Source organism: Staurois parvus, unplaced genomic scaffold (assembly GCF_062004578.1).
Source record: "Staurois parvus isolate SC_StPar_1 unplaced genomic scaffold, SC_StPar_1.0 ptg000601l, whole genome shotgun sequence".
Taxonomy (NCBI): domain Eukaryota; kingdom Metazoa; phylum Chordata; class Amphibia; order Anura; family Ranidae; genus Staurois; species Staurois parvus.
In genome coordinates, this window is record NW_028318397.1 from 529255 (window position 1) to 545417 (window position 16163).

The 16163-nt window shown below is 48.1% G+C and overlaps 1 protein-coding gene across 1 annotated transcript in view; it reads right to left on the reverse strand.

Annotated features, from left to right (window-relative positions):
• ANKRD44 (ankyrin repeat domain 44) overlaps positions 1-16163 on the reverse strand; it is a 350654-nt gene that overhangs the window by 21538 nt on the left and 312953 nt on the right. The window contains exon 26 of the mRNA XM_089692691.1: positions 2204-2286. Coding sequence (XP_089548817.1) covers positions 2204-2286 — 83 coding nt within the window. The remainder of the gene's footprint in view (positions 1-2203; positions 2287-16163) is intronic.

A 16163-nucleotide genomic window follows, 5' to 3' on the forward strand; every position in this document is an offset into this window, starting at 1 on the left:
CATGATCTGCCTGCATTGCCTAGAGAAGCACACAGACCCAGAGATGGTATCTAATATAAAATAAAACATGTAATACAGAGGTTGTATTTAAAAATATCATTAGCAAAATGGCAAGAAGGTGGAGGAGCCAGGGAAGGCAATATACGAGCAGTTTAGGAAGCTCCGCTTTTCTGCCTCCTCCCCCTTCCGCCGTCACATTTGGCACCTTTTGTGGGGGGGGGGGGAATGATTACATGGTTTTGACAGGTACCAACTCCCACTTCTGACTCAAACGTTTCCCCTAATCAAGATATCGGCGCCAGCACCCCACAGGTTGAGGTGAGGACACCGCTGGATCCCTGGACAGGTAAGTGTCCTAATATTAAAAGTCAGCAGCTACAGTATTTGTAGCTGCTGATTTGTCTTTTTTTGGGGGGGGTGGGGGGCAGGGGCTGGAACGCTACTTGAAATTCTATAACTAAAATAAGGATCACAATGACTTAAAACTACTGGCAAGTTTGCAAGTAAGAAAGGAGAAAAAAATGGCGAATAAGTAAAATGGAAAGGTCTGTAGTCCTAGTACCTGCATAAGTAGATGTAGCCGCCATCTTTTTCCCAACTTCACTATAACAAAATCCTACTGTAAGTCTTTAACCTCCCTGGCGGTATTCCCGAGTGTAGCTCGGGGTAAAGTTTCTGTACCAAAAGCGGTAACCCCGAGCTACACTCGGGCTTACCATGCGGCACTGCATAGGGAGTCCCTCCAGCACTTACCTTGTCCTTCGCTCCCGCGATGTGTCCCCTGCAGCGTCCCCGGCCATCTCCTCCGGCTGATGCCGGCATCCGGCTTCTGTGTTCCGGTCCCTGTGACGTCGGGACGTACGGGCGCCGGCGGCGGCGGGAAATTTGAAAATTTTTTAAAAATGTCATTGTTTTCAAAACAAATTTTACATAGTAAAACATTGCTGTTTCAACCCATTTCACATACATTTTGTCCCTAGTGCTTTGTCCTGTGCCCTGCCTGCATTTTGACTGTTCTTTCTGCCTGGAAACTTAGAAAAGTCCATGGCGTCCAAAAAGCATCCCTTTAGGTCAAAAGCGTTTTTAGACCAGCTAGAGAACAGCGATAGTAAATTAGAACCACTTGCAGAATTGAGTGATAATGATTTGTGGAGAAATTCGTCATCAGACACTGAAAACAATTTTGCGACTTTGCTCAGTGATGTGCGAACTTGGCGCTCTATTTCAAATTTCAGTGTTTTTGGTTTGATTATATTATTGAATTAAATGTATTATTATTATATTATTATTTTTTATGATTATTTATTAAATTATAATTTATGATTTTGTGTTTCAAATTTTATCCTACCCGGGATGTTTAATAGACTCTTCTTCGGACAGATTTCAGTGAGTTATTCCTAAATATTACAGCCTACAATAAAAAAACTACATATTTCCATGCAAAATAATGGTACCGCTTTCAGCACCAAAAATCTGAAATAATCATACCGCCAGGGAGGTTAACACTAAAATTTCAGTTCTACTAAACATATGACTTTTAAAATGTTAGTATTGCTAGACTATACCATAAAGGGCCCAGTTACACAAACAACAAGCACACAAAAAGACCAAAAACCAGATATGCAGCATTTTTTTCAAAGTAGCCCATTAGAATGCACAGTAGGGGGTTACCATGCATTGTTATGTTGTAATGCATGTGGGGTGGAGCTGCATTGTCTTTGTGTGCCAATCAAATTAATGGCACTGCAACTTAGCAGTTTGGAAGTGCACTGAAAGTGTTGTTGCTCTATATCTGAGGGGAACATGCAAGGAAAGTAAAAAACAGCATTTTTGCTTGCACATGATGGGATGAAAGAAATCAGCAGAGCTTTGCCCCATTTCAGAGCTTTCCCTTGGATCTAAAGCAACTGCACTTGAAGTGCACAGTCTATTTGCCTTTAGTAAATCAACCCGAGTGTGTTTTAGCTCCAAAGGCAATAAAGGGCTTCTCTGATAATTCAAATAGGGGTTCTATCGTACATGCAGAGTATTCTATCTGCTGCAGTCCTTCAGAATGCTATTTGCACTCTGTCCTGGCTGGCAGCTTCTGGTATACGTGTCCAATGTAAAGGAAAAGTAATATAAATGAAAGAGCGCATGTCAAAATCTCCAGAAAGTTCTGTAATATGTACAACAGTACAACAAAACAAAAGCTATAACTTACGTTTGCAGTGCACTGTTTGCTGAATTGATAAGGTTCTGGTCTTTTATCTTGTCAATGATTAAAAGAGCACAACTTTCGTGTCCCTGAAAGTAAAATGATATAGTATTCAAAAACTAATTTAAAAATGTGAATAAAACACAAATGGCATTCTGTCTTGAGCTGGCAGAAACTCTGTGTCAGCTATTTACAAACTGTATTACATGTGAAAAGAAGAGAAATGAGATCATTAACTTAAACAACCATCATTTACATTAAAACGTCAACATGACCTTTTTTGCGACTATTGTTTTAGCAAACCTTATTGTAGATTCCAACCTTTTCTTTTTAAGGATTGTACAAGTTTTATTCCTATCTTGTAAGAGTGAATACACCCCAGACTTCACTTTAGATTATAACACTGTTCAAATAGTAGAGAAATGGACCCCAAAAATTTAAAGTAGTTTTTTTAATGCAGACTCAAAAAATACAAGTTAATATGGTGCATGAATGCATATTTGCAAATCTGTTAATTTTATTTGGCCATATGCCATTATGCCAAATCTGTTCTTCGACTTTAGTGGAAGGTGATGAAGGGGTGCTACCACTGAGGTGTATAGATAATTCTTTTATGTGGAGGAATGTTTCAGCTCCCTCAAATTAGCCAGCTAGGGACTTTGCAAGGAATGTGAAAGACTTGGGATGCCCTTAAGCACACAAGAGGGAAGAATGAGGTAATGTGCTTGGAGCACCATGGCAAATTGTGGGTATGGCAAAATTGCCCTACCCACACACCGGTACCTGGGTATTTACACCACCTCCTGCATACATAGAAAATAATAATATGCTCAGCCATATGCAATAGCCCTGCACTCCAATCTCCAGCTCACCTGCCCAGAGGTTCTTATATCTCAAGATGCACTCCAGCACTCTGCACAGCCTCTCTCATCCAGCTTTATCCTATTGTATAAGAGGCACCATACAGCAGAAGTCTGAGGCTGATGATGCCTCCTGCAGAATGAAAGGACCCAAGTAGCTGCTCTAGCAGTTTTTACACTGGATCATAGATGTGATCTGGAATCTGGATCCTATTACAGCCTCTTTGGAATGGAGAGGAAGGGTTTGGACCCCCCTAACTCCACACCCTACCCTATCATCATAAAGTGATGTAAATATTTCCTCAGAGGAAGTTCTCTGTAAAAACATTTTTTAAATCCTTTATTAGAAACTGGGCATGCATTAGGCCAGTTCTATACCCACCTAATTCTCCTGCTCTCCTGCTCTATTTTTTTTTCTAATAAAACCACAGCAGGGTGGTGTGAACTGGCCTGATAAAGGAACAAGGCTTTTTGTTCTGGCTTGGTTGCATTTGGACTGCTCAGTGCAGTCCCAACACAGCCATTGCTACTTGTTTTAAAAAATGCACTTATCAACAGATGTGAAGGGAGAAGGGAGGGACAGGTCTAGCAGGGACCACACTGTTATGTGCGGTCTCTGCCTCAAATGCAAAATTAGGAGCATATAATTATACTAAGAAAGTGGTGTGGAAAGACTTTGACTTCTCAGCTATGGCACTTGCAGAGCTGAAGCACATAGGTCATAGAGAGTAACAAGTCCTGCACAGCAGCTGGAAGACCTTCCAGAAAAGCCATGACAAATAAAGGTTATTTTATGAAAGGCAAAGGTGATATTCATTTTTCAAGATAATTTTTCCTTAGGTTAGTGAATACAGTAAATTTTAATTTTTGAAAGAATACTCAATCACATGCAAGTAAAATTTTAAAAAAATTGTATTTTTGCTTGCACATGATTGGATAATGGAAGACAGCAGTGCCTTGCATCTTTAACTAAGCTCTGGGGAAAACATTTGTTTATTTTTAAAATACGTTTCAATTAATTTTTCCTTGGCAAAGTGAACAATCTATTTGCTTTTAGAAAATCAACATTGTGTCCAGCTGTGTACATCGCACCAAGTCTGTGGGGCTGGTTTACTATAAGCAAATAGGTTGTTCACTTTGCAAGGGAGTTTACTCCCAGAGTTTAGTGAATAAGGAGGATGTTTCACATTTCAAAGAATACTTAATTGCATGCAAAGAAAATAAAAAAATTAGCATTTTTGCTTGCACATAATACAGCGGTTCTCAAACTGGGGGTCGCGACCCCTTTGGGGGTCGAACGACCATTTCCCAGGGGTCGCCTAAGACCATCGGAAAACATATTTCCGATGGTCTTAGGAACCGAGACACCGCTGCTCTGTCTCGCGATCTGTGGGCGGGATGATATGCTGCCCCTGTAACCTGGCCACACCTCCGGGGTCACTCAACAGCTCCGCCTCCTCGCCGCTGATTGGCCACCGGAACTGTAGCTCAGGAGAGGCACACAGACGGCCAATCACCGGCGAGGAGGTGGAGCTTGGAGAGGAGGAGCCGAGCGGCAGAGCGCGCAGATCGAAGAAGATCGAGGGAGCTGCAGGACCGAGTGAAGAGGAGAGAGGCCAGAGAAGGAAGACAGCTGACAGGTAAGTGCAAATTTTGCTTCTGCAGGCTGTAGATGGGAGAGGGAGAGAGCGAGCCCAGTCTGGAGCAGGGGTCAGCAAGGTAAGTATCATTGGTGTCAGTGGGAGGAATAGTGCCCCATCATTTGTGTCACTAATACCAACGATGGGGCACTATTCCTCCCCCCACTGACACCAACGATGGGGCACTATTCCTCCCCCCACTGACACCAACGATGGGGCACTATTCCTCCCCCCACTGACACCAACGATGGGGCACTATTCCTCCCCCCACTGACACCAACGATGGGGCACAATTCCTCCCCCCACTGACACCAACGATGGGGCACTATTCCTCCCCCCACTGACACCAACGATGGGGCACTATTCCTCCCCCCACTGACACCAACGATGGGGCACTATTCCTCCCCCCACTGACACCAACGATGGGGCACTATTCCTCCCCCCACTGACACCAACGATGGGGCACTATTCCTCCCCCCACTGACACCAATGATAGGCACTATTCCTCCCCCCACTGACACCAGCGATGGGGCACTATTCCTCCCCCCACTGACACCAACGATGGGGCACTATTCCTCCCACTGACACCAACGATGGGGCACTATTCCTCCCCCCACTGACACCAACGATGGGGCACTATTCCTCCCCCCACTGACACCAACGATGGGGCACTATTCCTCCCCCCACTGACACCAACGATGGGGCACTATTCCTCCCCCCACTGACACCAACGATGGGGCACTATTCCTCCCCCCACTGACACCAACGATGGGGCACTATTCCTCCCCCCACTGACACCAACGATAGGCACTATTCCTCCCCCCACTGACACCAACGATAGGCACTATTCCTCCACCCACTGACACCAACGATGCGGCACTATTCCTCCCCCCACTGACACCAACGATGCGGCACTATTCCTCCCCCCACTGACACCAACGATGCGGCACTATTCCTCCCCCCACTGACACCAACGATAGGCACTATTCCTCCCCCCACTGACACCAACGATAGGCACTATTCCTCCCCCCACTGACACCAACGATAGGCACTATTCCTCCCCCCACTGACACCAACGATAGGCACTATTCCTCCCCCCACTGACACCAATGATGGGGCACTATTCATCCCCCCACTGACACCAACGATGGGGCACTATTCCTCCCCCCACTGACACCAACGATGGGGCACTATTCCTCCCCCCACTGACACCAACGATGGGGCACTATTCCTCCCCCCACTGACACCAACGATGTGGCACTATTCCTCCCCCCACTGACACCAACGATGCGGCACTATCCCTCCCCCCACTGACACCAACGATGCGGCACTATTCCTCCCCCCACTGACACCAACGATAGGCACTATTCCTCCCCCCACTGACACCAACGATAGGCACTATTCCTCCCCCCACTGACACCAACGATAGGCACTATTCCTCCCCCCACTGACACCAATGATAGGCACTATTCCTCCCCCCACTGACACTAACGATGGGGCACTATTCCTCCCCCCACTGACACCAACGATAGGCACTATTCCTCCCCCCACTGACACCAATGATAGGCACTATTCCTCCCCCCACTGACACTAACGATGGGGCACTATTCCTCCCCCCACTGACACCAACGATAGGCACTATTCCTCCCCCCACTGACACCAACGATAGGCACTATTCCTCCCCCCACTGACACCAACGATAGGCACTATTCCTCCCCCCACTGACACCAACGATAGGCACTATTCCTCCCCCCACTGACACCAACGATAGGCACTATTCCTCCCCCCACTGACCCCAACGATAGGCACTATTCCTCCCCCCACTGACACCAACGATGGGGCACTCTTCCTCCCCCCACTGACACCAACGATGGGGCACTATTCCTCCCCCCACTGACACCAACGATGGGGCACTATTCCTCCCCCCACTGACACCAACGATGGGGCACTATTCCTCCCCCCACTGACACCAACGATGGGGCACTATTCCTCCCCCCACTGACACCAACGATGAGGCACTATTCCTCCCACTGATACCAATGATGGGGCACTATTCCTCCCACTGACACCAATGATGGAGCACTATTCCTCCCACTGACACCAATGATGGGGCACTATTCCTCCCACTGACACCAATGATGGGGCACTATTCCTCCCACTGACACCAATGATGGGGCACTATTCCTCCCACTGATACCAATGATGGGGCACTATTCCTCCCACTGACACCAATGATGGGGCACTATTCCTCCCACTGACACCAATGATGGGGCACTATTCCTCCCACTGACACCAATGATGGGGCACTATTCCTCCCACTGATACCAATGATGGGGCACTATTCCTCCCACTGACACCAACGATGGGGCACTATTCCTCCCACTGACACCAATGATGGTGCACTATTCCTCCCACTGATACCAATGATGGAGCACTATTCCTCCCACTGATACCAACGATGGGACACTATTCCTCCCACTGACATCAGTGATGGGGCGCTAGTCCTCCCACTGATACCAATGATGGGGCACTATTCCTCCCACTGATACCAACGATGGGACACTATTCCTCCCACTGACACCAATGGCGGGACACTATTCCTCCCACTGATACCAACGATGGGGCACTATTCCTCCCACTGATACCAATGATGGGGCGCTAGTCCTCCCACTGATACCAATGATGGGGCGCTAGTCCTCCCACTGATACCAATGATGGGGCACTATTCCTCCCACTGCAAAATTACAGTTCTGAAGTAGCAACGAAAATAATTTTATGGTTGGGGGTCACCACAACATGAGGAACTGTATTAAGGGGTCGCGGCGTTAGAAAGGTTGAGAACCACTGACATAATACATGATGGATGTCAGCACAGCTTCACATCATTCACTAAGCTCTGGGGAAAATTCCCTTGCAATGTGCAATTTTCCTTGCAAAGAGAATAGCCTATTTGCCTGTAATAAATCAACCCCACAGTTTTTCAAGTGTGCATACATGCTCCGTTTTTAACTTGCAATTTCAGAGTGTTTGCAAATAACAAAAAAAAAAAACCTTCAGATTCAAAAAAAAAAAACTGATACGTGCTACAAGTTGTGCAGACACCTAGGGACTTTTGCTGTTACTGCCAATTGTGACAGGCAAAGCTTCAACACTTCTAAGGAGAGTTTAAGCTTCCCATTACCGCTCACCTCTCTACATCCCCACTGGCCCACCTGTATGATGGGTTTCCTAACTGGCCAATAGGAATGTTCAGGATTTAGCCAAAGTTACGAATGTTGCCGCAGGTATCTGTTGTTAGCAGAAGCTTTTTTTGTACCTACAGTGTCTTAAAACTCTCTGTGAATTAACCACTTCAATACTGGACACTTTCACCCCCTTCCTGCCCAGGCCACTTTTCAGCTTTCAGTGCTGTCACATTTTGAATGACAATTATTATTATTGTTATTATTATGCAGTATTTATAAAGCACCAATAGTTCGCTCAGCGCTGTACATTACAAAGGGGGACAGAACATGTGACAGAACAATACCAATACAATGCAAAACATGAGGGGATTGAGGGCCCTGCTCTTTCAAGCTTACACAATTTCACAGTCATGCAATACTGTACTCATATGAAATTTGTATAATTCTTTTGAGACAGCTAGAGCTTTATTTTGGTGGTATTTAATCACAACTGGGTTTTTTTTTGCTAAACAAACAAAAAAAGACCAACAAATTTGGAAAGAAAAAAGTTTTTCTGTTTCCGTTATAAGATTTTGCAAATGAGTAATGTTTCTTCTTCACTAATGTGCACTGATAAAGCTGCACTGATAGGCTGCATGGATGAGCACTAATAAGGCTGCACTGATAAGTAATGATGAGGCTGCACTGATGTGTACTAATGGGCACTGATAGGCTGCACTGATGGGCAATGATGAGGCTGCACTGATGAGCACTGGTGAGGCTGCTCTGATGAGACAGCACTGATAAGCTACACTGATGGGCAATGATGAGGCTGCACTGATGGGCACTGATTAGCACTGATAAGCTGCACTGATGGTACTGCACTAATAATGAGGGCACTGATGGCCAATGCTCTGATTATCAGTGTAAACAAAGTACTGACAGCCTTGCCGATTATCGGCTGTCCTTTCCTCTCACAGACACAGCGTGTGAGGAAAAGACTGTCTATAACCAGCAAGTCTGTTTACAGACTTTTATAATTTTTGGCTATAGTGCAGTGATAAAGTGGTTTAACATTATTTCAATGAACACAGCCTTCTAAAGTAGATGATGAATAATACATTGAGTTAAGTGGGTTTTTGAAAAACAGGAACTTTATACTTTATTCCCATCAAAGAATATGCTGGTGATTCCATATTTTAAGTATGCTGTTATGAAAACAATCAGTTTTGCACACCATATACATCAACACACACCACTAAGACTGGCTATAAAGAGCAAATGGGTTCCCCCATCTACATCAGTGAGGTGGATGGAGGAATCATCCCCACTAAGCTATGGAATTCTGGAAGGGGGAATTCCTCTGCTGTAAGAATACACCAACCAGCACTGCAGCCAATGATTGAATTAAAGATTTCCAACAGTCCCATTCAACAGAATCTGATTGTTAGGTCAACTTATGTCAAGAGGGAACAGCTATAGATTACTCTTTTGCTGAACTGTCCAAAATTCGATCCATCTTTGCCAAGCTTAAAGCTGAACTCCAGGCAGAAAATTCATTACCTGTAAGCACTGGTGTTGGGAGGACTCGGGAGTCTGAGACTACCGGTCTGAACCGACCACTCTAGAAATCAGGATAATGACAGCAATGTGCGGATACAATCCTCTATGCCAATTCCACCCACCAGTCCCTCTCCTCTCCTTCTCAGGATCACTGCATTTGCTCTTCTCATTGCCTGCATTTCCCTTTGCATCATGGGAAATGTAGTCCTTTTTTCCCTGCACAGATGTGACTGCAGCAGAGAGAAAGTCCTCCTCCCAGAGCCAGAAAGGAGCATATTTTCTAAGGATCTCATGACATCACTGGGACAGAAAATGTTGGATTACAAGAAAATTAAGGCAACATGACTTAAAACTGCATTAGCAGTTTAACACAGCTTAGAGAGAGAGGGATCTGTATTTGCAAAGTTAGCTAGATCCTGGAGTTCAGCTTTAAGATAATGGTTGTAGAGGGTTTGAACTATAAAGGGATTTACCTCACAGTCAAATCTCCAAGTATTGTTAGGAATAGAGTCAGACAATTCTATATGCACCCCTTGTGTTGTGTAAAGTCTATCTAAACTACTTGGTCTGAAACTCTGTTCTTCTAGACAAAAATTTGCCAGGTTAGATATCTCTCAACTATGCAATTGTAAGCCGTGTACCGGGATGGGCTCCCCAGAATACAGTGAAGTCACGAACGAGGAAAGCAACCCCAACACCAGCTTTTGCCACAACAGAATTTTACTTAGATGTGGCAAATAAGCACAATCACAAATGCTGGAAACATACAATAAATTTACATACACCCAGCCCAAAGGCTGAGATCCTTGTACTGCACAGCACGGCGCCTTCTGATGGATGAAGGTAGAAAGTGAAATAATTTACCTACTGGCGGGCACAACTAAGCTGCCACACCTTACCCGTTATTACCCTAGAAGAGCAGGAATCAGTGTATGGGTGTACGCTATGGGCTAGCCTGCGGTGCAGCACAACAGCTTACAATCTTACACAAATCTACAGTATTCCCCCTCCCATAACTGGTCCTGTAGCACGTGCCTGAGTATTCCTTCTGAGCAAAACACCAGTCTGGCTTGAGTTTGTAGGATTTTATCAGCTCTCCAATGTGAAATGTCACTTTAAGTTGTGGAGTCCTTCAAATGATCAGTAACAACACTTGTGGCCTGACACAAACAGAGACCCTAACTAACCAACTATAGGCCTGGACTCAGTCTCAAGGTGCCAACACTGAAATGAGGTGCATGCACGATCTTACCGACCCGGGTCTGCTTTGTATCTGCTGGTGACTCTGAACAGAACAAATGTCTTTCCAACAAGCATGCGGTCTTGCCGTATATGTTGCTTAGTTCCTCTGCTCTCATCAGCCTTCCTGGTAGCAATCTCATCAGCATTCCTGGCAGCAATCTCATCAGCTTCCTGGCAGCAATCTCATTAGCATTCCTGGCAGCAATCACTGGTTACTGAGGGGCGCATTCATGGATGTCACTGGATTCTCAGCTCACATGGCCCCTTCATTCAGCATCGTCCAAAACATGGCTGCAGTCTCTTCTTCCTGTTCACTAAACTCCAACTCTTCATGAATATACAAATATCTATGCAATCTGAGGCTGTGTTAGAAAAACAGTGACATCTTGTGGCTAAAGCGCAGAATGTCAGTCAAAACATTAATTTACTTCCACACAAACAGTGTTTAAACAATGAGAGCTGTTTCCTTATCTCACATGCCACCCCACTAGAGGTTGTCGTCCTCGGCAACCCTCCCCATACAAACTCATTCTGGGCATAACGCTGTGGGGGCACACCAGTATTGGGCCTTGTTGACCTTCGTAGAGTGACAGGCTCAGAAGCACTGGGGACGTCAGGCACATTTAATAGGAGAGGAACTGCTGACCGCTCAACACTGTCCCTTGGTGGCAAACTTGCTATGATTGGAGCCTCTGCAGGTACCGGGGCAGGGATAACCCACCATTCCTCCCCCTCCTCTAAGGGGATTTCCTCAGTACTCTGAGCAGGAGGAGCCATCCCCTCCAAGCACACTGGTTCATCAAAATTACAATGTCTCAACATGTTACGGTGCAAGTTTCGTGAGGGCCCCCCAGTCCCTATTGGCTCTACTTCATAGACCGGGATGGCAGGGTCTACCCTCCTCTTCACCGTGTATGGGACCGCCTCCCACCGCCCATCCAACTTTCCAGACAGCCGCTTAGCTTTGACTATCACTCGATCACTCAGGGCATACCCCTCCTTCTGCACTGATCTTGGATTGGGGTATACCACTTGTCTAAGGCACTCCCCCACAACCTTGTGGATCGCTCTCAGCCGGCGGTGGTGCTCTTGCGCCCAGGCGGTAGTATTTCTTAGTGGTGGCTCCATCGGATTGGGCATGTGGAGATATTCAATCTCCCGTCCGGCTCTATCAAACATGAGTATATGTGGGGAGTATCCGGTGGTACTCTGTACCCTGTTATTATAGGCCCACATCAGTTCAGATAGGTATTCAGGCCACAAAGCTTTTTGCCGGTCCTCCAGAGTCCGCAGCATCTGGAGCAAGGTGCGGTTGGACTGCTCGCATGCCCCGTTTCCCTGGGGGTGATACGGCGTGGTGCGGGAACGTTCGATCCCATACAGTTGGTACAACTCATTCATTAGAGTACCCAGAAAACATGCCCCCTGGTCCGAATGTATTCTCTGTGGGCACCCGAACACCTGTATAAAGTGTTTGCAGACTGCTTCAGTGGCCGACTCTTCCGTCTGGTCTCTGGTGGGTACAGCCACCGCATACTTTGTGAAATGATGACTGTCATGACTAGACAGTACGAGTGTCCCGAGGTAGAGTACCCAATCTGTACAAAATCGATCATAAGGAGCTCTAGGGGTGCTGATGTCCAGATGGCCTGGACAGGAGCCCGCTGTTCAGTGCTCTTACTCAGCCCGCAGGGCCGACACTTAAGACATGCCTCGGCCACCATGTCTGCCAAATCGGGACAGTACACGAGCCGTTGGAGCCACTTGAACGTTTTATCGCTCCCAAAATGGGCACCCCTCTCATGGGCCTCCCGGGCAGCCTCCGGGCCCAGTGACATGGGGATGACAATCTGTCACCAGTACTGCAACTCTGCTTGCAAGTATATGGTCCGACACAGGAGGCCCTGGGTAACAATTAGCTTATCCCACTGCCTCAACAACTTTTGGCCCTCGGGAGTCAGACGAGCCTGCTCTTCTGACCAAGGACAGATCTTGGTCCGGACCCATTCATTCACTTTCCACAGGTCCAGGCAGCTATCCTGGACCCTCTCCCAATCAGCCAACGTCTTTCCCAGCACCAATGGCATCCCGGACGCCACCCCACTTGAATGTGCCACGTCTTGGAACATGGGTAATCGACCAAGGTCAGGAGTTTTAGCGTCCTCTAGCTCCTCATCGGCACTCTGAGCCGACAACCCTACAGGGAATCGGGAGAGTGCATCAGCATTGCCATTCTCCCTACCTGACCGGAACTTGATGCAGTATTGGTACTTCTAAAGGCGAGCCAACCACCTCTGCTCAAGTGCACCGAGTTTGGCATTTTCCAGATGTGCTAACTGGTTGTTGTTCGTCATCACGGTCATCTCTGCACTGGTCAGGTACTCCGCCAACTTTTCAGTCATAGCCCACACCAGTGCCAGTAGTTCCAACTTAAAGGAGCTGTAGTTGTCAGAGTTGCGCTCTGACTCCCTCAGAGCCTGGCTGCCATAGGCAATGACTCTCTCACGTCCATCCTGGACTTGGGATAACACAGCCCCCAGACCATGTAGACTTCCGTCAGTGTACAGCAGGAATGGGGTGTCGAACCACGCATAAGCCAAAATCGGGGCACTGATCAGCGCCTCCTTCACTTCTTCAAAGGCCCCTTGTTGCCGGGGTCTCCACTCGATGGGACGATTCTTCGGGCCCCCTGCAGTACCCCTTAATAACTCATTTAACGGGCCCACCAAATGAGCAAACTTGGGTATAAACCTCCTGTAGTAGCTGGCCAGTCCAATGAACGCCCGCACCTCACGTAGTGTACTCGGCTGGGGCCACTTTTGGACTGCCTCCACCTTGTCGGGGGTTGGCTTTACCCCCTCCTGGGTGACCAAATGTCCCAAATACTCTATCTGCTGTCGAAACAGTTGGCACTTCTTGGGCTTGATTTTGAGTCCATGGTCTCACAGCAGTCCTAAGACCCGTTGCAGTTTCTGGAGGTGATCCTCAAAAGAGCCCCAAACACTACTATGTCGTCCAGGTATATCAATACCGACTCGAAGTTGAGATCTCCCAGACAGTGCTCCATCAACCACTGGAATGTTCCCGGGGCATTGGAGAGACCGAATGGCATCCGGTTGAACTCGTAGAGACCCATAGGTAGGATGAAGGCCGTCTTCGCTTTGTCCTTCTTGGCGACCGGTACCTGCCAATACCCACTGGCCAGGTCAAGAGTTGAGAAGAACTTCGCATGACTCATGGCGGACAATGACTCCTCAATCCGCGGAAGGGGGTAGGCATCCCGGATGGTCTGGGCATTCAGTTTCCGATAATCCATGCAGAAACGGAGACTCCCATCTTTCTTCCGCACCAAGACTACTGGAGCAGCCCAAGGACTTTGACTCTCCTGGATCACCTGGTTTTCCAACATGCTGGCCACCATATCCTTCACCTCCTGGTACAATTTAGGCGGGATTTGCCGGTAACGTTCCCTGATTGGTGCAGCATTGCCAGTGGGGATTTCGTGTTCGACGGTGGAGGCACACCCGAAGTCCTCATCATGTCTCGAGAAGGCCTCCTGAAACTCCCAAAGGGTGTCTTCCAGCAACTTCTATTGTCCTGGAGTCAGGATCTTGCAGTGCACCCCCATCCGGGCCATGATCACTCGACCATTTCACTCTGCTGTCGGGGTCTCCCTTTGATGGACCTCTACAGCATAGGTCCAGGCTGATCTCCTATCTGCCCGTAACGTGAAGCTCCTCCGTCGAGGAATATCCCCTTCGGACACATAAACTTCAGCCAGCAAGGTATTCCCAGGGATGGTTAACTCACAGTCTTCAACATTGAGGCAGCGTACAGACATACATCCATCCTTCAACATAGCGAGGGCCCGGGCTACCAGTGGATGAGTCTGCATTTCTTGGTAAGCAGGCTCGATCAGGATTTCCAGTCCATTCAGTCGGCAGGATCAATATTCGCTCATGTCGAGGCGGGATCTTCACCGGGGTCCTCCGTGGCACCCTCACATGTCCAATGGGTCAACTGGACATGTCGCCTGTTCACAGACTACAGCTCCTCACCATCTGCTGTAGAACCTTCTGGGTTGGCTGGTGTGTGGTGGCCCGTTGCCAATACCTCGGCCCTTCTTTGGCCTAAAGTTGTTAGTCTAGGTCCCTCAGCACGTTCATACCTAGTGTCACGTCCATCCCTCTCCGGGACGAATGATCCACCAGCATGACCCCCTTCTTGCCGACATCTTGCCCACACAGCCGGACCCACATCCAGACTATTCCTCGGACGTCCATCTCTCTGTTATTGGCAGCCGTCAGCTTGATGACGCTCCCGTCTTCCGGCTCCATCATATGTCCAAAGTGTCTTTCGAAGAACTCCAGAGTAATAAGGGTGCACTCCGACCCTGTATCAACTAGGCAGCATACTTCTGGCCTTCCAACTCGGCTTCCATAACGGGGCTGCTGGCATACAGGTCGTGTTCCTCATGCTTAGGGCTTAGCTTCTGGTGTACCGCTGCAGGACGCCCAGCTACTGCGGCAGTCGGAAGTTTAACTTCGGCTTGGACTTCATTTGTTCCGGGCACTCTCTGGCCATGTGGCCATACTGTCAACAAGCCCAACAGAGGGGTCCCCTTTTGACGTGCTCCCGCAGCTGAGTTATCCTGAGTGGAATGGCGCGAGGTGCTGAGGTCATTTCCGGAGACCGGGGAGATTCTGCCTTCATCTGGGACACTTCCAGCCGAAGTTCTCTTAATTCTGTCCGCAGGGCCTGGACTACATCCTTTAAGGATTCTGAGTCTTCAGATGCAGACTGACCTCTTGTAGCATGGGTACTACTCACTATTCTCGCCGCCACAGGTATGCACTCCACTCTCTCCACAGCGGCTAAGTAGATGCTGTAGAATGTCATGCTGGGCGCCGTCCGGGTCATCTCTTGCAATTTGTCCTGTAAGAACTTGTTGGAGAGCCACACTATGAACTGGTCTCGTAGTAGCTGGTCCACCTCCCGGAAAGCTCCCATGGCCTCTGGATCCTGCCGCTGTATTTCATTTAGCGTCTCCTGTAGGGCATTGGAGTACTGCATCAGGGTCTCGCCCTCTTGCTGTGGTCGGTTGAAGAAGTGGCTCCGCAGCTGCGCTACTTTAGCACGCCCCCCTTGGGCTCTCTCCAGCAGGGAGAAGATGTTCTCCAGGGTGTCTCCCTCAGATTCGGGCCTTACCATTACTATCCGTCTGATGTCACCCTCTAGAGCCCCCAATGCAACCTCTGCCTGCAGCTCGGATGTCAGGTTACACATTCTAACTGCACTTCGCACTCTTTCAGTCCAGTCCTGCAACGTCATATTTTTACCGTCAAATTTTGGCAGGTGACTCAACAGCGCCCCCACGGGAATGTACCCTACTGGTATGGGCAGGGCGGGGGCAAGCTGTATCAGCGGTGTTGGGGCAACTTGGCCTTGCACTGGCGCACCCTGAGCTGGGTCCTGGACCGGTGCCATTGGATCTCCC